General features: G+C 34.3%; 1 protein-coding gene across 1 annotated transcript; it reads left to right on the top strand.

The window, feature by feature from the left end:
* Nucleotides 1–8: 8 nt before the first annotated feature.
* On the top strand, nt 9–25,570 carry LOC102809338 (uncharacterized). The gene is made up of 6 exons (XM_085495706.1): nt 9–186; nt 13,658–13,817; nt 16,303–16,458; nt 17,338–17,676; nt 19,695–19,813; nt 20,614–25,570. Exons 2-6 carry the CDS (start codon nt 13,664–13,666, stop codon nt 21,178–21,180), a joined length of 1,335 nt encoding a protein of 444 aa, XP_085351832.1. The 5' UTR covers nt 9–186; nt 13,658–13,663; the 3' UTR covers nt 21,181–25,570.
* Nucleotides 25,571–26,443: the final 873 nt, after the last annotated feature.

The following is a 26,443-nucleotide window of genomic DNA, read 5'->3' as shown; positions in this document are numbered from 1 at the left end:
GACCGAATGTACCACGTGATCCAATCTGTCCTTTTATCCTGGTTAAACTTTGACCTTTCACTCCAAGCTCCAATATGGCGACATACAGGTAGATCTGTAACTTCCTGTTGAGTGTCGTGACCGTTTGGGCGTTCATTGCGAAGAAAATGTCGTTATTTATCCTGAATATTGGCTAGATTCCTCACGGTAAGCATCTGATCGTATAAAAATATTAACGAAAACAGTACTTTTCCAGTTGTTTTGGTTGTTCAATATCGTGTAGCGCCGGGATAGCAAACTTTCGTTCCGCAATAAATATTCCCGAGGTCAGTTGGGTGTTATCGATTATCGGTGTTAACGCGAAGACACATGCAAAATACACTGCTGGTTTATTTATGCAGTATACAGTTTAGTGGACCATAGTATGGTGAACATAGATGCAAAAGTTTGAAGCATGTGAGTCGAGTTCTAAATGTCAACATTGGGATTTATCTCGGCGTTGGACTCAGAGAGGTCAAATGAGGGCGGAACCATAATAGTTCCAGTCGATGCAGACTATGTACCTGTGGAATGTATCGGTGTAGTGCAATCTTCTAGATGTAATCGGACTGTGTCTTTTACGTGGCGCTACATAAATTTTATCGGAACATAATGTTTTTATAAATTGCTATAACAAATTTGTTATGTTATTTTCGGTTCCTCGATGATATTGTGTAGTGACGCAAGATTCCAGGAAATGCCCGATGAAATCGGTGCCAATGAAACAAGTGATATATATGGCGATTTAAATTGTTCTGTTTGGTCTAAATAATATTAAGCTTGCACATAACAACTTCACTTGTCTGTGTTCTTGCCTGGATTAGCTGTACTGATTCTATATAGTAGTTCATGCCAATTTTAAATTGCAAAAAATAATGTAATGCTGTATTTTGTTTTGACATGGCCATGAAACCTCAAACCACAAAACAAACAAGATTAATATGACTGAAACAGAGTTTTTTTAATCCTCTTATTGGTGTTGTTCTTTTTGTGGATTTTAGTTTCATGATTGATACTAATAACAATGATATGATATGACTTTCTGACTGCATTGCATAACATAATAGGTTTTCTCAGAGTTCAAAATCTACTTTGTGCTGAACATAAAAAAAGTGATTAACCTCGGGGAGTGTGCCACAGACTTAGTGATGAGGTCAATGTAACTGGGTGAGATTTTTATGGATGCAACTTTAAGGGAACCTTGGTTAAGATAACACCAGGATATTGTGTTTAATTATTGCACATCCCTGTTCTGTAGTCCGAACATGGGTAAGAGAATTTGCTCTTGCAATAAAAAAAAGTCAGGCGAGACACACAGTGTCGAAACTGTTGCTAAAATATGTTTCAAAGAATTCAGAAAATAGCATCTCAGATTTTAGCCTCTGAAATATTTTTATTGAATAGAAATGTTTTTAACATTTGTACCTCTGAAAGTACCAGAATGTATGACCCTCTGAAGTCATGCATAACACCTTATGCACTGAAAGATTTATAGATTTCCTTCCAACCCAAACTGAAATTTCGACAGTAACAGTTCTGCAATCTTAGCATAGTACATGTTTAAATTACACAAATGCAGATAAAGAAAAAACAATACACAATCATCTGGTGGCTACATTCTGGTGGTAAATAATATTGTGATAAAATGTGTGTATCTGTTGCGAAAATCAAAATACTTGTTTCATAAAACATTTTTCTATTTCCCTCAAAGACAGTAGTATCCCCAAATTGCTAGTTTGTTTATACTAGTATTTTATAGGGTTGCTAGACTTTGAGCTTAGTACCCTTGGTGCAAAGTCAAGTAAGGTTGTAGTCAAGTCAGTCGTTAATACTTTTCCTTCTGAATTTATGTGACGACAAGTTTACTTATACTATCACTGCATCTGAGAAACTGAATATTACGTACTTCCTAGGTTAGTTGGGTTTAGCACACACTAAAGCAGTATTCAAACATCAGTGCATGACAAGATTTATTGTAGTGAAAGAAATAATATTTGTGTTGATAAACATGGAAGCATGTTTTGTTCTGATCATTATAACCTTCCGATATGATTTTTTTGCCAAGTGACTCAAAATTTAAATGATTTTTAAATAAATATATACAACTTTATGTGCCTCAGGGAGATGTAGAGCTTGTTTGATATTAAATGTTTGTTGGGGATTATTTACATATTCACACTGTCAGTAGTCAATTGCGGGTATGCATGGTATTTTTTATTAGCTCTGCTGTCATCAAAGATGACCAAGTGGACCTCTTGGGTTGACCACACCTGTCATTGCCCGTCTGTCATACGTTGACTTTTTCTCCAAAACCGTCAGCTGGATTGGCTTGCTATTTATACCACACCTACCTGGGACTAACATCTGTCAGATTTTCTCATTTCATGACATCACATGTAAACCTGTGGCATGAATGTTGTTGTTATGGATTACACACAAACTTATTATTTTCATGATACCATATGCAAGTGGCTATTTTTGCATTTTTGACTTCTTCTATGAAACCGCCTGGCGCATTGCTTTGAAATTTATAATGTAGACACATAGGCTGGTCATCTTTCAAATTTGTTCATTTGGTAAAAGTATCTCTATTTTTGTGAAAGTTATGAATTGTTTTGTGAATATTTAGTTCCCTGTTCGGATGCAGTCCAAAAACGGGGACTTATGTTTTGACCTCTGTCCGTGCGCCCTTGCTTCCATTCGTGCGTCTCGGCTGTTCACAGATGGATTTTGTTCAAACTTGGTATATAGGTTGGACATTATAGGACCTTGATGCACATCATTTTGTTTTCAGATAAGATTAAAAATGGCCAACTGGTGGCCATTTTGTTTCAATAAATGTGGTTCTCGTGCCATATCTCTGACTTGCTGTGACTGATTATGTTCAAATTTTAAATATTCATTATACATCATGTCATAAATATACAGATATATTGGTTCAACGATCTTATTAAAAATGGCCGAATGGTGGCTATTTTTGTGCTAAAAAATCATCAAAATCAAGCATTTCTCGGCTTTTTACAGATGGATTTTGTTCAAACACATCATTTTGTTTTCAGATAAGATTCAAAATGGCTGACTGGTGGCCATTTGGACTTGCTTTGACTGATTATGTTCAAATTTTATATATTCATTATACATGTATTAATTAATGCTGTTCCAGAGCAATATCTCTCAATACTTGTTTGGCGATCAGATACAAATGTCAATAATTTAATGTTAAAAAATCATCATAATCATATTCCTGACATGTTTATATTCCAGCTTATTACTATAAACGAAGCTATATATCTTAAATTCAATAACAAACGGGGACTGTGCCATGCATGGCTTGTTTTTTCTATTTTTCCCACCTGCCCATACGTTATATATGGGCTATGTATAATACATGGACTGTAATAGACAAGTGTATTGTTAGGTTCTCAACTACCATGGCCAATATTTTTAAAAAATGTTGAATTTCAGGTCAAGGTTATTTTCAATGTTAATAATATACTGTAAAACATGTCTTTTTAGCGAATTTAGCGAGTGAACTGTTTCGCTAATTCAAGATGTCGCTAATGACTTTATTATAAATTCAAAATGGCCGCCAAACAATGTCTTTTTTCTCCACACACACTTTGTAAACAATACAGAAAAACAACATACTGACATGATAGATACACTTTATTGAAAATTAAATTAACACAAAGAAATAAACGTATTCATTGTGGTCATTATTTCAATAAAAATAAATAAATGAAGTGATACTGATATATTGTTACGTATATTAATAGTACCTTGTAATTTTTGAGTCCCACTATATAAGACCAATGTTCTGGATATAACGCAGCAACGATACCTGCTTTTTCAAATCCCTGTTGAATCATTTTTTTATCATTGCGAACAGTTTTTCTTTGTTTTTATGGAGGTGATAACTGCGCGTTTGTTTTGACGCGCGACAGACAAGTATTGTGAAAACAGGAAATCAACAATGACAGGAGAAATTCGCTAAATCAACATTTTGCTATTACGTCATTTTACCACAATTCGCTAAATTTGCATGTCGTTTTTTCAACATGTTTTACAGTATTTTGCTTTTAGACAACTGTAACAGTTGGAAGGTAGTCTTTATCAGTACACATCGTGTTGGGTAGTTAACTATCTGGGCCAATGTTTCCATGGTATTTTTCAGTACACATTGTGTTGGCTTCTGAACAACCTGGGCCAATGTTTTTAAAAAAATATTGAACTTCAGGTCAAGGTCATTTCAATGTATATATGTTTGCTGCTATTAGACAACTATGTTGAAGTTGAGGTCTCTGACTTTCTTTGACTTATTATGTTCACATTTCTAATATTCGTAACATCATGTCATAGATATTTAGATATATTGGTTTGACGATCCTATTCAAAATGGTCGAATGGTGGCCATTTTTGTGCTAAAAAAATCATCAAATATCAAGCATTCTGGCATTTATGGATGGATTTTTTTCAAACTTATAACATACATTAGATGACGGGTTCCTGATGCACATCATTTTATTTTTTAGATCGGATTCAAAATGACTGACTGGCCATTTTGTTTTAAATACTGGGCTTCTAGAGACATATCTCTGACATGCTTTGACTTATTATGTTTAAATTTTATATATTCGTTATACATCATGTTATAGATGTATACATGTATTCAAAATGGCTGATTTTGTTTTAATTAATGCTGTTCCAGAGCAATATCTCTCAATATGGACAAGTACTTGTTTGACGATCAGTTGCAAATGTCAATCATTTTAACGTTTAACATTCATAATCATATTCCTGACATATATAAACAAAACTATATATTTAAAATTTGATAACTGACAGGGACTGTGCCATGCGTGGCTTGTTTTTCATTTTTTTGCAACAGATGATATGTCATATTTTTAGCCATAATTCTTTGTCAGAGAATCCAAGATGGTAGACTACATGATACATACTATATACTGATAAGAAGTTGGATATCTAGAAAATGAAAAGTGATACAAAAAATACTGTAAATTGCATTTTCCTGCAGTGGTGTAGTTTGTTTATCTGAGAGCATTGTTAGCCTAGACTTACACTAATATTTTGAAAGCTTTGAAAGTATTTCAAATACCAAATTCACTCTTAATGTTTGTTATTTAATTATCATAGTACTAATACTATGAGGATACTGCGAAGTATGCACATGGGCAGTATTGGGGATCATATAATCTTATTTTTTATCCTGCTTGTTATATTGTAGTCTGTACTTGATGTTATTGTATTTATGTTGCACGCTATAATGCACATCTGCATCAAATGTAAATAAATGGCAGTGTTGAAAATGTGACATCCTTGAATGCTGGAATGCTGGTGATGTAGTTGTAAACGGGAAAATATGACTGTTTGATTGAGTGCCGATCAAATTTTATTGTTTCCTTGGCAAGTCACATGTTTAATTTATGTAGCAGTGAACATTCATTATTAATCACTGACGTCACAAATTTCGTTTTTTTAAATTGCCCTCAACCTTTTCACTTTCTTGCCCAAATTTTCTGCATTTATTCTTATATTCTTCAATATTTTTGGAAAGGAACTCAAATTTTGGAGCCAACAGACAAAATTTGAGTCAATTTGGATATTTTTGTTCCAAATTTCTAAAGAAAAGTGCAGACTATAAATGGAACTATTTTGTAAATTTGTGATGAAAAGAGGGAACTGGTGGTGAAAAAGTTACAATATCTTACTGCCAAATTGAAAGCAGCAGAAATAAATTTGTTTTATGTGTTTATATGATTATTGATATGTGAACAATGTTTTAACTTTTATAAAATAACACTCCCATCAGTAAACAATAGGATTCTTAAAAAAATAATATCATTAATGACAGCTAATTATTTGACCTTGCTTGTCAATTACATAATTGCAAGCTGTGCTGTTCTTACTGCATAACTGATTCCTCTGAGTACAGCCATGCACATGTAATTGATCTGCACAAATATCTATTTCTGTGTTCCATTTCAAGGTTATCTGCATATTATTTTCTCTGTAATGAATTGATAGCAAGATTATGTAAACTGAAAAGCTCTATACAATTATAATTTGATAATAAGTTTCTGAAACAGACAGTCATAAAATAACAAAATTAATCAATTTGCCTTGCATATTCAGTTCAGTCATTCAATTTCCAAAAGCCAACTTAACCCTTTGACCGTCGAAGTCAATTTTAGTTACATATTTGCAACAACAAAAAATTGATAAATTTTGATTGTAGGCAATAGAAACAGACTCATTTCAATCTTACTCATTATCAGTAAAATCATTGAAAAAACTCTCCACAAACAATTATCTTCCTTAACAAATTTAATATTACCAATAAGCACCAATATAGATTTCACAGAAAATACAGCACCAAGCTTGCCGCTTAGGTATGTGCTCTGTAACTTACAGCACATGAACCTAAAAACGTTAGGTAATCAAACAAAAATGATGTTGTACTAAAGTCCAAAAAGTAGGTTAAAGATCTTCACTTTTTCGTAGCATTAAAAGGATTTGCTCCCTCACCTATTGTGACACCCTCAAATCGACTGATTTCCATTCCCCTCAAGAGTCAACAATGGTATATTCTGCCATTTTACGCCACGACTCAATTTGCCATCAATAATGTTTCATTGGCAGTCACTGTCGTATTTGAGTCTTGCCAATAACATTTTGGTTCAAATTCATGTAACATACCGGAAATTGTCGTGTCGCCACAACAACACTTATACATGTTTAAACCTTAGTGGAGGAAATTCACTTGCATTGAATTGTGTTTGCAATCTAGGCAATCAAAAAATGTATTTGCACTAAAGTACGTTCAAGATCTGTTCTTTCTCATAGCATAAACAAATGGAAATAAACATGGAAGAATGGGCGAGCATTCATAACATTCGTCGTGATATTACATTACTTGCATTACACTGCGCTTTTGTCTTGCCATACATTGCGTTTTTAGAGTCCCTCAATTTTGTTTCAAAGCCTGCAGTTACACAGAGATAGCCAGAACGTTAAAAACTTTTTCGTGAAATTCACGTGCAGTAAGTTACGTTTTCGGATTCCCTCAAATTTATTTTGACCTTTGTCACCTATTCCCACATCAGAGTGTAGTACAGCATTAATATCTGTTCACCAGGAAACTTCGTTGGTATTTTCACTCGAAATACAAGGGCCATAAGACTTGCTTTCCAAGGACAATTTCTTTTGTTTCAAGTTCGTTGTATGCCTAGAAACATAGCAACGTTGTTATTTTGGTGAATATATAGAACATGTCCTATTCAAATAAAGGATTTTGATATCATGCCAATTGAACAACTCCGTACTTGAACGTCTCCAGTATAAAAAATCCTCTACTCTCCGAAATTTGACAATGGCACTAACGCAAAATGAACTTCTTTTTCAACGCATATTTACTGGGATGGGATGTAATCGATAATGTTGACGTCGCCTTACGTAAAAATACACTCTCGAACATGACAACATTCAGTCTCAGACAACTAACCAAATGAATGGAAATATCAATTAAATCAATCATGAAGACTGATGATTCGATTGATGGTCCGAAAAGCTGTATTGTTCATTTCTATGCAATTGTGATTCTCAATTTCAATGTGTAAAATATTGGTGGTATGAACGGCGATGACTGACAGACTGTTTTGATTCTGTAAGCTTTCTTGACACTGGCAACTGACTTTTATCTTTTTGTTACTATTATGACTTTTTCTCGGTTGAATTTTACACTGATAAATAAGTATTAAGTAAGTAAACAATGCGGTGCATAGTCAACATGAGACTTCAGATAATAGCTAGGACCTGAAGATAGTGTCAACATACAGCATTAATGGGCAAGTGTCACTTAGTGACAATCCCTTTTTTCAGTCCCCGTTCGGACGTAGTCCGAAAACGGGGACTTATGTTTTGCCCTGTGTGCGTCTGTGCGTGCGTGCGTGCGTGCTCACCTGTATCTCGAACATGCATGGACCGATTAAAATCAAACTTCACTCATACATCACACATTATATGGGACATATGCACATGCATTTCTTTCATGATCCGATTAACGATAGCTGAATAGCGGCCATTTTAAGGCCGAAAATGCATCAAAATTGCACATTTTCACCATTCCGGACCCGGATCTCAGTTATGCATGGACGGATTTTGTTCAAATTTGGTACATACATTAAACATAATAGGACCTTGATGCACGTCATTTTTTTTTTTTTTTGATCGGGTTTGAAATGGCCGACTGGCGGCCATTTTGTTTGAAAGAATTCAGTTCTGGATCCGTATCTGAGACATGTTTGGATTGATTGAGTTCAAACTTCACACACACAAGGTACATCATGTCACAAATATGTATGTGCATTTGTTTCATGATCTCATTAACGATAGCCAAATGGCGGCCGCTTTAAGGCCGAAAATGCATTGAAATCTCACATTTTCACCATTCCGGACCCGGATCTCAGTTATACATGGACGGATTTCGTTCAAATTTGTTACATACATTAAACATAATAGGACCTTGATGCACATCATTTCTTTTTTCAGATCAAGTTCGAAATGGCCGACTGGCGACCATTTTGTTTTAAAGAATTCAGTTCTGGATCCGTATTCGAGACATGCTTGGATTGATCGAGTTCAAACTTCACACACACAACGTACATCATGTCAAAAATATGTATGTGCATTTGTTTCATGATCTCATTAACGATAGCCAAATGGCGGCCGCTTTAAGGCCGAAAATGCATTGAAATCGCACATTTTCACCATTCCGGACCCGGATCTCAGTTATGCATGGACGGATTTCGTTCAAATTTGGTACTTACATTAAACATAATAGGACCTTGATGCACGTCATTTTTTTTTTCCGGATCAAGTTCGAAATGGCGGACTGGCGGCCATTTTGTTTTAAAGAATTCAGTTCTGGATCCGTATCCGAGACATGTCTGGATTGATCAAGTTCAAGCTTCACACAAACAAGGTACAACATGTCAAAAATATGTATGTGCATTTGTTTCATGATCTCATTAACGATAGCCAAATGGCGGCCGCTTTAATGCCGAAAATGCATTGAAATCACACATTTTCACCATTCCGGACCCAGATCTCAGTTATGCATGGACGGATTTCGTTCAAATTTGGTACATACATTAAACATACTAGGACCTTGATGCGCGTCATTTTTTTTTTTCGGATCAAGTTCGAAATGGCCGACTGGCGGTCATATTGTTAAAGAATTCAGTTCTGGATCCGTATCCAAGACATGTCTGGATTGATCAAGTTCAAACTTCACACACACATGGTACGACATGTCACAAATAGATATGTCCATTTGTTTCATAATCCGCTTAACAATAGCTGAATGATGACCATTTTAAGGCTGAAAATGCATCAAAATCACGTATTTTCACAATTCCGGAACCGGATCTCAGTGATGCATGAATGGATTTTGTTCAGATTTAGTACAATGTGTTGTACATATGCAGGTGCATTTCGGTCATGATCTGCTTTGAATGTATATGTCACTCAAATATGAACGGAACGGGGACGTGTCATTGACAATGACTTGTTAAATCTAGAATTTCCGCATGAAGTAACACATTATCTTTATATGAAGAAAAAATAAGAATTTCTTTTGTCCAGGTTGTATAATGGATTCTATAATTAATATATCATGTATATTTTTGTAAAGTGTACTTTTATGTATTACCGGTAAAACATGCACACCATTAAAATGATAAAAACTGATGCAACCAGTTATGTGAAATATTTGATGGTGTGAATATGTACTCTAGGGTTATTCTTATAGCTGTATTGGGGTCTTGGAACTATTACATGAAATATTTGATGGTGTGAATATGTACTCTAGGGTTATTCTTATAGCTGTATTGGGGTCTTGGGACTATTATGTGAAATATTTGATGGTCTGAATATGTACTCTAGGGTTATTCTTATAGCTGTATTGGGGTCTTGGGACTATTACGTGAAATATTTGATGGTGTGAATATGTACTGTAGGGTTATTCTTATAGCTGTATTGGGGTCTTGGGACTATTACGTGAAATATTTGATGGTCTGAATATGTACTCTAGGGTTATTCTTATAGCTGTATTGGGGTCTTGGGACTATTATGTGAAATATTTGATGGTGTGAATATGTACTTTAGGGTTATTCTTATAGCTGTATTGGGGTCTTGGGACTATTATGTGAAATATTTGATGGTGTGAATATGTACTCTAGGGTTATTCTTATAGCTGTATTGGGGTCTTGGAACTATTACGTGAAATATTTGATGGTGTGAATATGTACTCTAGGGTTATTCTTATAGCTGTATTGGGGTCTTGGAACTATTACGTGAAATATTTGTTGGTGTGAATATGTACTCTAGGGTTATTCTTATAGCTGTATTGGGGTCTTGGAACTATTACGTGAAATATTTGATGGTGTGAATATGTACTCTAGGGTTATTCTTATAGCTGTATTGGGGTCTTGGAACTATTACGTGAAATATTTGATGGTGTGAATATGTACTCTAGGGTTATTCTTATAGCTGTATTGGGGTCTTGGAACTATTATGTGAAATATTTGATGGTGTGAATATGCACTCTAGGGTTATTCTTATAGCTGTATTGGGGTCTTGGAACTATTATGTGAAATATTTGATGGTCTGAATATGTACTCTAGGGTTATTCCTATAGCTGTATTGGGGTCTTGGAACTATTACGTGAAATATTTGATGGTGTGAATATGTACTCTAGGGTTATTCTTATAGCTGTATTGGGGTCTTGGAACTATTATGTGAAATATTTGATGGTCTGAATATGTACTCTAGGGTTATTCCTATAGCTGTATTGGGGTCTTGGAACTATTACGTGAAATGTTTGATGGTGTGAATATGTACTCTAGGGTTATTCCTATAGCTGTATTGGGGTCTTGGAACTATTACGTGAAATATTTGATGGTGTGAATATGTACTCTAGGGTTATTCTTATAGCTGTATTGGGGTCTTGGGACTATTATGTGAAATATTTGATGGTCTGAATATGTACTCTAGGGTTATTCTTATAGCTGTATTGGGGTCTTGGGACTATTATGTGAAATATTTGATGGTCTGTATATGCACTCTAGGGTTATTCCTATAGCTGTATTGGGGTCTTGGGACTATTATGTGAAATATTTGATGGTCTGAATATGCACTCTGAGATCATCATATTGCTGTATTAGCTATGCTGTTCATATACATGTAGGTGATTTTCAGTCCATTCGTCAACAATTGCATTTTCAACTTCTTCTTGAAAACTACCATCTCAATTACTTTGATACTTGGTATATGGCTATGTAGGTAGGCCTCTGTCAGATTTGTTCATTTCATGACGATATCTTCAGTTCTCTATTTTTGGTATAAATGCTATTTTTGACTTCTTCTTGAAAGGTAAATTTTACAGTGCATATGATAGTTTCTTGAAAGGTAAATTTCACAGTGCATATGATAGTTTCTTGAAAGGTAAATTTCACAGTGCATATGATAGTTTCTTGATTCCTGTGCATGGAAGAGGGTTTGTGAGATTTTCATTTGTTCTTTTAGCACAAGGCGGAGATAATTTGACTATATTTTTGTATATATGGCTAATTTGTTTTAGCTCCACTGTTGACTTCGTCGAGCGGAGCTAATCATATTACCATTATTTTGTCTGTCTGCGTCCATGTCAACTTTTTGACGCACTACTTGTTGAAAACAACAAGTCTATTTACTCAAGATATTAAACATATATGTGGATCTCTCTCAGATTTGTTCATTTCGGATGATATCTTTAATTCTCTAATTTTGATAGTATTTTTGTTAAAAAAAATTATGTTTTCAACGTTTTGTTGAAAACAGCAAGTCTGATTGCTATGATACTATACATGTACATATAAGTATTTCTGGTGGATCTTTCTTTGATTTGTTCGTTTCATGAAGATATCTTTAATTCTCTAATTTTGATGAATATTTTTGTCATATCTGGTAAAAAAAATGATATTTTCGACTTCTATTTGAAAACTGCAAGTCCAGTTGCTTTAATATTGAACATATACATGTATATAAGTACCTGAGTTGAACCTATATTAAATTTGTTCATTTCTTGATATCTTTCATTCTCTAATTTTGATATTTTAGTAATTTTTGGTAAAAAGTGATATTTTCCACTTAGTCTTGAAAACAGCTCGTCCAATTGCTTTGGGTGGTACCAGTAGATTAAGTGGGCTCATCTAAGATTTGTTCAGATTGCTTGTAAAATGAGAATCGCTAACGAAGGGACTCTTGTTTAATCAGACATGCATTTCTCATGCATGTTTTGGTGGGGTTTGGTGGACTTCCTAAACTATGAATATATGTGATACGCAAAATCTGAATGAAATTATATATAACCTTGATTTTCCCAAAAAATATTATTTTGATTCATATTTTTTCACACACACAAACATATTGTTACATTGGCAACAATGAAAATTGAAATTGTATGAATTATAAGTATGTGACTATTAGAATATGAATCATATGTAAATTGTTTGTGAATAGTACGTAAATAGTACATGAATACCGTAGTACTTGTATGTGAATCATACCATATGGTATCTCCTCACTTGTAGCAAATATTGTATACCAAATGCAACAATTGATATGTTCGCAGGATATCCAGATCGGAAATTGTTTGAACAGTTGTCTATCAAAGTGAATCAAACATTTCTTTCGTAATTGAGTTTTTTTCATCAAGTCTCATCACGAGCAAGACATTCTGACTGACATTTAACAATTACAGTACTTTTCAAAAAATCTAAATTTCAAAGTGAAACATTTCCTATATTTTGAGATGAATGTCTGTTTTTCAGTTTCTGTGTATTTTGGGTCACTTCCTTTTAAATTTATATAACATTTTTGAAATCCAAACGAACATTGAAGGTGAACTCATGGCAAACAACATAATGATAGCAGATGAAAGAGCTCCACAAATTTAGGAGAATGCAATTTACAATTTTGCCATATCACTTGTCATTCTCTAGATATTCAACATTTCATCAGTATTATGTAGTCCGCCATTTTGATTTTCTAGCAAAGGATTGTGGGTAAAGTGTGACAGCATATCCACTGTTGTGTACAATTGAGAAAATACTTTGTGTGCTAGTTGCATTAAGTGTGTTTTGAAGCCAGATTCAAAACTTTGTTGCACGATAGGATTTTTAGTTGTCTAGATAAAACTAATCTCAACAGATGGCCTTGCACTAAGTGGCAAGTTCTGACACACATATCTCTAAACGATGTTACTAATATTTATTGCTTATGTTTAAGACAATAGAAAAGTTTAGCAGATAATAGTGTCACAATAGCAGCCATTTTTTAAATGCACAAATTAATTAAGGCGATTTCATTTACCAAACTCAGAGTACCATCAAATCTGTAGTAGAAGGGTCCTGCATTCATATTAGAAACTGCATCCCTATTAGAAACCGCATCCATTCCATTTTAACAATTGAGAATCAAAAATTCACCAATTTCCATCTGTTGTATTATACCATTTTAATAGAAGTCATACATTTTACAGTATCATATTGTGACGCAGTATTTTATTTGTGTGTTGTAGTAAACCATGTCACATGACAGCATGCCTGGTAGAATACATGTAAAAGACGAGAAGGTGCAAGAGAATGAAGTCGGTAAAAAAGATATGAACCACCAAGTCCTTGGCTCTGATCAATACAGACATAATGATGAATTGAATCAACAGCAGAAATGTAATACAGGTAAGTTACATGTGTCAGGGGATTTTGTAACTAAGTACAACTGTATGAGTGAATGTTTATTCCAGAATCTAGACATGAGATTGTATTAGTATTTTAGTGTGTCCTGACGAAGAAATGAACTGGAGCAAAACATTCTGTGTACAAATGGGATGCCTGTTTGTACATATCCAATACAATCCCAGGTCCAGACATATATTCTGGTGATTGATACAATCGTAACAATTTAAGATGGCTGCCTCAGTTTATGCGAGTGAATGAGTATTGCAAAAGTTACCCTTTCTTTACTTCTGATGGTTGTGTATTCTCGGGGTGGATGCTTGGAGGTCCATCTCAAGAATTAACATGCATTGTATTTTGTCCATTAGAAGTGCATTTCCAATAGAAGTACATATCTCATATTAGTTCCTTGAAATACTTTTAATGAATCATTACACAAGGCTGTTGGATTGAATTCCATTAACTCAATCATTCGTCTGACAGTGAATTCATTGTTTACCAAAAATGCAAGTTGATTTTTGCTTATGACCCTATCCAAAATGGCTTACTGGCAGCCATCGTTTGATGAAATCACTATTCCACTTATACCTCTAATTCACACTGTTCATATTTTGTATATGCACAATTCTATGACATAAATATAAATTCATGTGTTACAATTCAATCTAGTATGGCCGAGTGGCAGCCATTTTGTTCTATATTTTGCCAAAAGAATCATTATAAACTCATGTTAAGTTGTTTTGCACTCACAGTGTAGATCTGGTATATGCACCTGTACAACAATAAATAAATTTTGACAATTCATTTGTCATATAAAGGATTGCTGTGACACTCTCAATGGCTTGTCATATAAAGGATTGCTGTGACACTCTCAATGGCTTGTCATATAAAGGATTGCTGTGACACTCTCATATAAAGGATTGCTGTGACACTCTCAATGGCTTGTCATATAAAGGATTGCTGTGACACTCTCAATGGCTTGTCATATAAAGGATTGCTGTGACACTCTCAATGGCTTGTCATATAAAGGATTGCTGTGACACTCTCAATGGCTTGTCATATAAAGGATTGCTGTGACACTCTCAATGGCTTGTCATATAAAGGATTGCTGTGACACTCTCAATGGCTTGTCATATAAAGGATTGCTGTGACACTCAATGGCTTGTCATATAAAGGATTGCTGTGACACTCTCAATGGCTTGTCATATAAAGGATTGCTGTGACACTCTCAATGGCTTGTCATATAAAGGATTGCTGTGACACTCTCAATGGCTTGTCATATAAAGGATTGCTGTGACACTCTCAATGGCTTGTCATATAAAGGATTGCTGTGACACTCAATGACTTGTCATATAAAGGATTGCTGTGACACTCAATGGCTTGTCATATAAAGGATTGCTGTGACACTCAATGACTTGTCATATAAAGGATTGCTGTGACACTCTCAATGGCTTGTCATATAAAGGATTGCTGTGACACTCTCAATGGCTTGTCATATAAAGGATTGCTGTGACACTCAATGACTTGTCATATAAAGGATTGCTGTGACACTCAATGGCTTGTCATATAAAGGATTGCTGTGACACTCAATGACTTGTCATATAAAGGATTGCTGTGACACTCAATGGCTTGTCATATAAAGGATTGCTGTGACACTCTCAATGGCTTGTCATATAAAGGATTGCTGTGACACTCTCAATGGCTTGTCATATAAAGGATTGCTGTGACACTCTCAATGGCTTGTCATATAAAGGATTGCTGTGACACTCTCAATGGCTTGTCATATAAAGGATTGCTGTGACACTCTCAATGGCTTGTCATATAAAGGATTGCTGTGACACTCTCAATGGCTTGTCATATAAAGGATTGCTGTGACACTCTCAATGGCTTGTCATATAAAGGATTGCTGTGACACTCTCATTGGCTTGTCATATAAAGGATTGCTGTGACACTCTCAATGGCTTGTCATATAAAGGATTGCTGTGACACTCTCAATGGCTTGTCATATAAAGGATTGCTGTGACACTCAATGGCTTGTCATATAAAGGATTGCTGTGACACTCAATGGCTTGTCATATAAAGGATTGCTGTGACTCTCTCAATGGCTTGTCATATAAAGGATTGCTGTGACACTCTCATTGGCTTGTCTAAATATATTTGAACCTTCCTCTAAATACATCCATTTGACATTACATTTGATTGTTACACTAATCATTCAACTAATCTCCTTGTTGCTATTGTCGCCACCTAAAAATCAATGGAAATATTCTTTTTAGATTTGTTATACAAAGGTATAATAAATTAATGGGGTGTTGTGCTAACTACTAGGATTTTTTTTTTCCTTTTTGTAATTTCAATGAAATTTAGATGAAACGAAATGTTTTGACCAAATTCATAAACAATTAAATGTTTCACTCTCGTATTCAGTATTGTTGTCTCTGTGCACAAAATAGTGTTATTCAAAAACTGTTTTTTTTTCATACATCAGATGATAGAGCGTCTGATGGAATATATGTAAAAGAAGAGCAGATTTCAGAAAATGAAAGTAAAAAAGAGAGTATCCACCGTGACTTTCGCTGTGATCAGTGCGAATATAGTGCTGTGTCAGCAACTCAGTTGAGTCAACATCAGAGGTGTCACACAGGTCAGTACATTTGTGTGAATGGTGGTGTATGCAAAAGTCCTCTCCCCCATAAACTGTTAAGTTAGATATAAACCTAGAAAACTCTCAAGTCAACAAAACCAACAAAATTATTTTGTAAATTCTAAATGAATGAATTTTGAGAACAAAATTAAAAAAAATATTAAATTTTCAGAAAAAAATGCAATTTCAAACTTTCAAAAATAGCTATAATTTTAATTTTTTTTTGTAATTTTATGCTCTGCACCAGACTGTAGTGATATGGTACATTGTACTAATTGTAATATTTGTAATAGGTGATTTTCCGTTCAAATGCAAGATCTCGCGAGTTGCATGAAAGACGCGCATCGAAAGTCTGTCGCAAAAATCAAACGATTTGATTTTGAACTCTAATTTCTTTATTTCTAGCTCACATCGCCCAGCCGATCTTTTACAGAGGAATATTGCTTTCGAATACCCTTACTTCATCGAAATTGCCTATCATCAAATGTGTACAGCACATTTATTAAGGATGGAAATATCCCCAAAATACTTTCACGTTTGTCGAATCCCACGCGATGTTGACGCCACTACGACGCTATGACCTTTGTTTATTCTGTTTTTACGTTCAATTTCACGCATAACATGCGATTCTCACAGTGAGCGGACATTGGTCAATTGCAATATATTGCTCCAAAAAATGTTTAATTTGAAGTTTTTTGATGGTCTGTGATTGAGAAAAAGCATTACCAAAAGACTTTTCTAGCTGATGAAAACTGGATTTGAATGTTTTAGAAATTCACGATAAAAACATTCACTGCTTTCAGAAAATGATTGTAAATACAGCCTAGATTCATTTAACCTTGTATTTTGTTCCAAAACCTTTTTGTGTTAAATTTGCAGGAGATAGACCTTACATCTGCGATATTTGCGGATTTGCTTTCACACAGAAGGGTAACTTGACTCGTCACTATAAAACTCACACCAATGAAAAACCTTTTAAATGTAGCGTATGCCCATATGAAGCAAGACGACGAGATGCACTGCTGGCTCATATGGTAACACATACAGAGGACAAACGATACGTCTGTGAATTGTGTAGTACTGGGTATAAGCAAAAAGCCTCGCTTCGAGAACACATGAAGAAATGTGGACACAGTAGTATGACATATCATAAAGGTCTGGCACTCTTTGACAAAGAGCACAAAAAGAGGAAAAGCAGCACTCCAATGAGAAACCCTGGTGTGTAGAATTGTCCTATTTTCTGTCTGTCTGTCTGTATGTCTGTAACTCTCTGTATTGATATTGTCATATAAATCTAATATGCTAATTTACTAATTAATTATTGATGTTACATGTCAAGATCCTGCACTATGCTAATTTACTAATTAATTATTCATGTTATACGTCAAGATCCTGCACTATGCTAATTTACTAACTAATTATTTATGTTATACGTCAAGATCCTGCACTGTGCTAATTTACTAATTAATTATTTATGTTACATGTCAAGATCCTGCACTATGCTAATTTACTAATTAATTATTCATGTTATATGTCAAGATCCTGCAGTATGCTAATTTACTAATTAATTATTCATGTTATACGTCAAGATCCTGCACTATGCTAATTTACTAATTAATTATTCATGTTATACGTCAAGATCCTGCAGTATGCTAATTTACTAATTAATTATTCATGTTATACATCAAGATCCTGCACTATGCTAATTTACTAATTAATTATTTATGTTATACGTCAAGATCCTGCACTGTGCTAATTTACTAATTAATTATTCATGTTACATGTCAAGATCCTGCACTGTGCTAATTTACTAATTAATTATTCATGTTATACGTCAAGATCCTGCACTATGCTAATTTACTAATTAATTATTTATGTTATACGTCAAGATCCTGCACTGTGCTAATTTACTAATTAATTATTCATGTTATATGTCAAGATCCTGCACTATGCTAATTTACTAATTAATTATTTATGTTACATGTCAAGATCCTGCACTATGCTAATTTACTAATTAATTATTCATGGTATATGTCAAGATCCTGCACTATGCTAATTTACTAATTAATTATTCATGTTATACGTCAAGATCCTGCACTATGCTAATTCACTAATTATTTATGTTACATGTCAAGATCATGCAGTATGCTAATTTACTAATTAATTATTCATGTTATACGTCAAGATCCTGTACTATGCTAATTTACTAATTAATTATTTATGTTACATGTCAAGATCCTGCACTGTGCTAATTTACTAATTAATTATTCATGTTATACGTCAAGATCCTGCACTGTGCTAATTTACTAAGTAATTATTTATGTTACATGTCAAGATCCTGCAGTATGCTAATTTACTAATTAATTATTCATGTTATACGTCAAGATCCTGCACTATGCTAATTTACTAATTAATTATTTATGTTATACGTCAAGATCCTGCACTATGCTAATTTACTAATTAATTATTTATGTTACATGTCAAGATCCTGCAGTATGCTAATTCACTAATTAATTATTCATGGTATATGTCAAGATCCTGCACTATGCTAATTTACTAATTAATTATTCATGTTATACGTCAAGATCCTGCACTATGCTAATTTACTAATTAATTATTTATGTTACATGTCAAGATCCTGCACTATGCTAATTTACTAATTAATTATTCATGTTATACGTCAAGATCCTGCACTGTGCTAATTTACTAATTAATTATTCATGTTATACGTCAAGATCCTGCAGTATGCTAATTTACTAATTAATTATTCATGTTATACGTCAAGATCCTGCACTACGCTAATTTACTAATTAATTATTCATGTTATACGTCAAGATCCTGTACTATGCTATGTACTAATTAATTATTCATGGTGTATGTCAAGATCTTTTTTGTTGTTTTGGTTTTGTGATTTGGTTATTTGTTGGATACCCGGTTGCCATTTTGTTTTCTACTCGTATGTCCTGGTACAAATGCAAGATTTGTATTTTTGTGAAATTAAACCAAATGCCAGCTATTTTTATTTTCAGTTGACTCAATTTTATTTAAATTTGGTACAATTTCATATGCAGGCAAATTTGTTTTTTGATTCAATGAACTTTCATTGATTGACATTCTAAACCAATTGAGTTCTTAAACATCAATTCAGCTCAGCTCAACACAAACATGGACTATGCATCAACTAGAATGTTTTTAAAAGCATGCAAACAAAATATTTTTTTGGCATTTGTTGTCAGATGGTATGAAACTAAGTCGGTTAGAAGAAGATGGTGAACAAACTAATGGAGCACCTAAGAATGGTATAAGCATCGATACAACTCCGACTAATTCAAATAATGCAAGTACCCCTACTCAGGTAATTTGCTATAATATTTTATTTTATTATTGGCAGAATATTAAGTTGCTAACAACAAATTTGGTCAAATCGTTCAGTCACCAATAGCGCCATCAATCTATATTGCTACTGAGCCTCACTTTCAATCATAAACAGTGCCCCCAAACTATATCGCTACTGAACCTCACTTTCAATCATAAACATTCGCTGGTTCGCGGCGTCCTTTGCGAATGACAGGTAGGACGCAGGTAACTAGTAATCGCCATATTGTTCCATTTGGGCCGGTTTTCCAGCCAGAAGGCACGTGACTGAGTGACGTAATTTGAAAACATTCCAAGTTCCGTTCTGCGTAAATGTGTCTGTAATACTACAATAAAGCCATGCTTATATATACTGCCTGCTTAGATTCATATATTTGAGATGTTTCTGACATTCCTCGCTGTTTCTGTGAAAATTTATAACAAACAAAAAAACAGTTTTTTATTCGCCCAACTTTCGAGAGTAAAAGGAAACCCCTGAACGACCATGAGCATAAGCGCTGACGTCAGGTAACCAAGGGAAACAAGCAACGAAAAAGTGATGGACCAATCGGAATGCCGGATTCGTTACTAGTTACCGGCCTCTTGTGGCTTGGTACGCCATGACACTTGAGGTGGGAACCAGCCAATCATAAACAGTGCCCTCAATCTACATGCTACTGAACCTCACTTTCAGTCACAGACAGCGCCCTCAATCTATATTGCTACTGAACCTCACTTTCAGTCACAAACAGCGCCATCAATCTATATTGTTACTGAACCTAGTTTCGTTCATTTCCTTAGGGTGTAGAGATTGCCTTTACCAATGTGATGGCTATGTATGGACATGAAATTGACAACCCTTCACCAACTCCTCCAATGATGTCACCGCAAATTGAAGAAAATAACTTGAATAATAATGCTATAGATTATAGCATCAATCAGCAACAAGATCACCTTCAGGTCGTGCACCACCAACAACAAACAACGCATATCAGAGACAACGTTGAGCAGAGCGATAATGTCAGCGACTCTTTGGAAGAAATTAGCTGTCCTAGTGAAAAGGAGAATGTTACGTCTCGGCAACGAAAGTATCCACCGTGGCAGAATAGATGTCAGAATCATGACGACGAACCTGGCTCATCAGTTCCATCACGATCGTTGTGCGTAAGGTGTCGCATCGATCCTGTATCAGGTTCGCCCATTTATAAATGTGAACATTGCCAAATTATTTTTCTAGATCATGTCATGTTTACGATACACATGGGTTGCCATGGTTTCCACAATCCATTACAATGCAATATATGTGGTTTCCGTAGTAACGATAGGTATGAGTTCACATCGCATCTGACACGAGGTGATCATCTCTAATTCAGGTTATCTTTGTAATTGAGTTGATTTTTCTATGACTTATTCAGTTTATTGGAATAACTTTCTATAATTTCTTCCTTAACATTAATCTGATAAAAAAAGAAAACTGCACAGTGAAATCCTTATCTATTAATGCAATATTGAAACGTTTGACGGAATGTACCATACAAATTTTTTATACAGACTGTTGATTATTTAACAATATTTTTTGCTTCAGTTTTTGTTTTTCTTTCACAATAATGTGCCAGAAAAAAAGGAAAAAGTGGCATCCTTTTGTAACTAACACAGGCTGTTCACTAAATAGAAACAAATTATTTAGTAGGAGGGGGAGGAGTGATCTAATATATTTGTTTGGTCCAAAATCCAACACTTATATTGTATAAAGTTGTGTAAATACTTTTGCACTGAGATGTGGCAGCTCAGACAGTAAATAATTGCTATGACCTCAAACTGCTAACAGAAAGTTGAAGAGTGTGATTTCTTTTCTTACAGAGGTTATTCAAACCAATAGAATTGCTGAATTTCATTATTTTACAAATACTGTAAGAAATTTGTTGAGGATAAGCTTACAGCTTGGCATGTGCTCAGTTTGTGTTAATTGATTGGAAATGTCAACAATGATTCAGTTGAAACATGAATAATCATTGTACAACTTAGAAATTATGACTAAATAGCCTGGAATGTTTTCGCTGAGGCATATAAAACCTGCTACGCAAACTGACTCTCTCAAAAATGTTTGCTCTTGGTCAAAGCAGTTCACAAGCAGTACACAGCAAAACCAAAACGCAGGCAGTTGAACTTGGTACATGTTCTTTGTTCTATCAAAAGAATGATTGAAAAAAATCTCCATGTGATGTGTACCATCATAGCATTCATAGAAACCTTTCAGCTACATTTTCAAAATATCACTTTTGCATTTTTACAATTTGGGTTTTGGGTGAGAAACTTCAGTATTGAAACAAACAAATATTGTAAGTCAATCTAATCCCTTTCATCATTGTCTGGTACTTTGTTGTTGTTTGTTGCATTACATACCAAACGGTTAACGCTAACTGCATCCCTATCTTTTAATCGCCACAAAAAATAAATTTTGCTGTTGTGATTTTCAGAAACTCAAACAATTAACGAAATTAGGTCTCGCATTATGAAAGCATTCTACATATAACTTTCCCTGCAGTTATTTATTAAAAAATTCAGAAATATTATTTTATAGTCTCATATTTGTTAATTTTAATACATGGCAATCCAGATAAAACTGTCAACTTTCTTTGAGTAAACAAATAAGCAACAAACAACTCATTTCTTGGGGGAAAAGAAAGCCTAATCTACCTTGTATAATAACTTTCACCTATCCCCCCCTCCCTCCCTTGAATGAAATAAATATCTGGCCCTTAACAATTCAATAGATAATTTCTTCTTCCATTTCTTTTTAAATTTCAACTGACTGTTAAAACCTTACCAACCAATTTTTACATGGCTATATAAAATTCAGTGAAACACAAAAGGATAATGACCTCGCTTTTCTACGCAAGTTGCATTGCATTCATGGATATACTTCAAATGGCAGAAGTGGATATCCACAGTTTGTGAGATTTCTAATTGTTCTACCTCAAAGTCGCCAACTCAAATACTTTAATCTACAGTCCAGCTGAAATATTAAAGTTGGTATGGTACAGATAGTTTGTAGAGATAATAGTATATCCAGCTAATCGTTAAGATAGGTTTTCCTGTTCAGAACATAAATTTATCATTAGATTATTACCATTGCAGTTGGGAATGTTTTCTCACATCAAATTACTTGAGACAATTATGGCTGATTTTTTTCTATATTTGGAGATAACAATTTTATGTTTGTCAGTATTATTAGAGCTTTACCTCCATCAGTCAACAGAAACAATGATTTGTGATTGGTTTATGTAATCATCTGATAAGATGCAAGAATTATCATTGGTTTATATAGTCAGCTGACAATTATAAGCTTTGTGATTGGTTCATATAGTCATATGACATAATGCAATATTTTTCATTGGTTTAAATAGTCAGCTGACAATTATAAGCTTTGTGATTGGTTCATATAGTCATATGACAATGCAATATTTTTCATTGGTTGAAATAGTCAGCTGACAATTATAAGCTTTGTGATTGGTTCATATAGTCATCTGACATCGTACAAGATTTTTCATTGATTGACAGGTGACAGCAACCAAGTTTGCTATTGCTTTTTCAGTCTGCCGACAAACATAATTAATATCAATTAATTGAAAACGGTAATTCTTTATTACAGCAGTTTTTTTTTCTAGTAGTAGACAATATCACTCATTAATTTGATACATGTGTTGCCGAACACTAATTTTATGTCAATTTTCCAGTATTTTTTTTCCTCCATTTCTCTAAACTTTTCTGTATGTATTTTGTATTTCATGTACGTACATTATTATGAAATATGCAGGTTTTATAATATTATTAATTGTATTATGGTCTATACTAGACCAAGTGTGATATACCCAAAGTACTAACATAGCCAATCAAGGATTTTCTTGAAGGAATTGAAAATATGAACATTTTTTTTTACTTATTTAATGATTGGCCATTGGGTGAATGATGGTTTACATTTACAGAGTTAAGGGTACTTGTGGGTATATATTGGAGCATCTTGAAGGTGCTTTCACAGGAGTTGTGGTAGTTTACCTGACCTCCTGTTTATTACTGAAATCAAGGGTGGATAAAAAAAAGTCTTGTAATGCTACATGTATATTGGTACAAGTTAGTGATATCTTGTTGAAATCGTGCAAGATTGTTTTTTGTAACCTTTTCTATGGGAGTTGTTCGTTCGTAGAAGACTAGTGGGGAATGCCTCACTTTGTGGAGTTTCACATAATTCCAAGGAGAGAAAATAATGCCATGGAATTTTGAATATATTAACATATATACTACTTCTAGAATGGCATCGTAAATATGCATGTGTAAGACGATGCATATCAACTCTTGAGTATTAGGGAATACTTTGGACCATATTTTACACTAACTTAAGGGTTCTCCATCCTGTAAGAGCATCCCTAGCCACATTCAGGATAAACCATGTACAATGTTTCTTCTATTATAAGCATGCCGACAATAGATGCATATTGTAAACTCATTGCACACTTGTAATAGAGGAAAAATGGTACACACGATACAATATTTAACACAAATGCTGAATTTTTATAGCGGTGTGCCTTGATAAATTATGCAAATGACTTTCATAGTATGGAGTTCTATTTTAATATACGAATTGCCTTATATGGTATTTTACAAATGATTAAGTTTAATCAACTCTACAGGGAATCGTACCTTGAAGTGGAATTTATTTTGAATTTCCTTTTAAGTTGTTGCACTATTTCAGATGAGGCAATTACTATAAATATTTTTATCTGGTCTTAGGCTGAAAGAATCAAGAATTTGGTTCAATTTAAGTTGAAAAATGGAATGATCTATGTCATGCGGTGTGTAGAAATTGATGTGAAATTTTGACATTAATTGTCATAATGGGGACTTGACCACTGTACAGTGACTGTGATTCGAATAACTTTTAGAGCAAGAACTTGAATACAAAATCCTGATTTACACCGTTTTCTTCTCAGATGGCCTGATCTGAAACTGGGATTGTTAATTTCCATAAACTGGTTTAAACCAGTTATCATGCAACAACTTATAGCTATGTGTTTTTATGCCATGGTTCTTTAGCAGCCATCACCTCCAAGGTGATTTTCTTGAAGAAATTTTATTATCGGGTAACTATGGTTATAAATACTTTTATTCTCTCTGAGTGGGGGAAACATACTTGCATTGTGCCAGATGAAACAGCTCCTGAAACTGTTGACCAGATCCTGAAACTGTTGACCAGATCCTGAAACTGTTGACCAGATCAGATAATGATAACAACATGCAGCAGTTCAGCACACTGGTATAACTGCTATGGACTGTTCAAGTACAATTAGGTCATCACCCCTTCATAGTTTAACATCATTGTTAACTCTGGTGCAGTGTTTAAGTGGGTGGTATTACATCCACCACGATTTGTTTTTGTAAATTAATTAATATATGATCGGAGTGTTTTAATTGGATGCAAATTAATAATTTAAATTTACATAATATTTCAACCTTTTGTCTGATTGGTCTGTATAAAATGATGCAAATATTTTTTTTAAGGTGTTCTTTGTACTTTGTTTATTGGTGTATTTTTTCTATGTGCTTTAAATGAATATAAATATTTATCCGTCAATTATTGTCTGTTGTTGCTTGGCAACAAGGCTTTTGTTTGTTTATATCGGTGATGGTATCTTATTTGTCTATATTTTGATGTAAATTTTGCACAAATATGAAGGTTGTTAATAAATTGTATGAAATATTATTTCTTTAGTTTTTTTGTGATTATTCGTCTGTGAAGGTGATGTAGCAGTGAGTAAAGTTGTGATACAGTTTTTTTAGGAAGATGGGCAATAAATAACTTGTGTAATCAAAAAATCCTGAAACATATTAACAAACCAGGGTCTGTTTCTTTAGGCACACATACCCTATGACTGAAGTCTTAGGTAGTTTTGTTTTACACTTGCCTGCTAGGTCGTAGGCAAGGTGTGCAGGATTTACATAGATGTGTGGTGTCTATTGCAGTTGCATGCTGAAACTAAGTGTTAAATTAGATTGCATGTGACAGAATAATATGGAACTATGCGTGTATTGATGAATACAATATTGCAATAAGGGACGCCCACTAGTGATAAAGCACTGCTGTGATGTTGAAATGACATAAGCTATATGAAAGCGACAGTGCAAGTGATCCCTTATATGAGCTAAACACCGGATCCCAAATAAAGGGTAGTACATGCATGATGGTAGATTGGTGTTTTATCTGGTGGTACAGATACAAGACATAGTGCAGGGACGGATTTAGAGGGGGGCTGAAGGGGCTGCGGCCCCCCTATTTTTAACAACCAGCAAGGGCTTCGCGCCTTCGGCCAACTTATCCCCCCTCCCATTCCAGAATCCTAGACCCCCCTGTAGTGACTGCCTCTCATACGACAGACATGTTACAAACTGGAGCCAGTTTATGGATGTGATTTGTATTATTAAAAATGGACGCCATTCGGCCATCTTCCTGGAATCTGACATGAAGTATGTGTGAAGTTTGAACGTGATTGGACTGGATGTAAAAGGCAAAATGGTGTGCGTCAAGGTTCCAACATGTTCAATATAAGTAAAATGTTTAAATGAAATCCTTGATGCT

The sequence above is a fragment of the Saccoglossus kowalevskii genome, chromosome 22, assembly GCF_978046115.1.
Source record: "Saccoglossus kowalevskii chromosome 22, keSacKowa6.1, whole genome shotgun sequence".
NCBI lineage: Eukaryota > Metazoa > Hemichordata > Enteropneusta > Harrimaniidae > Saccoglossus > Saccoglossus kowalevskii.
The sequence above is the reverse complement of the archived record's forward strand: the minus strand, read 5'-3'. Positions and strand labels throughout refer to the sequence as shown.

Excerpts from the sequence above, each read along its gene's own strand:
- LOC102809338 (XM_085495706.1), top strand. The coding sequence starts at position 13,664 with ATGTCACATGACAGCATGCCTGGTAGAATACATGTAAAAGACGAGAAG. Across the intron at positions 16,459-17,337 it reads ACATCAGAGGTGTCACACAG|GAGATAGACCTTACATCTGC; the intron begins GTCAGTACATTT and ends TTAAATTTGCAG. Across the intron at positions 17,677-19,694 it reads CACTCCAATGAGAAACCCTG|ATGGTATGAAACTAAGTCGG; the intron begins GTGTGTAGAATT and ends ATTTGTTGTCAG.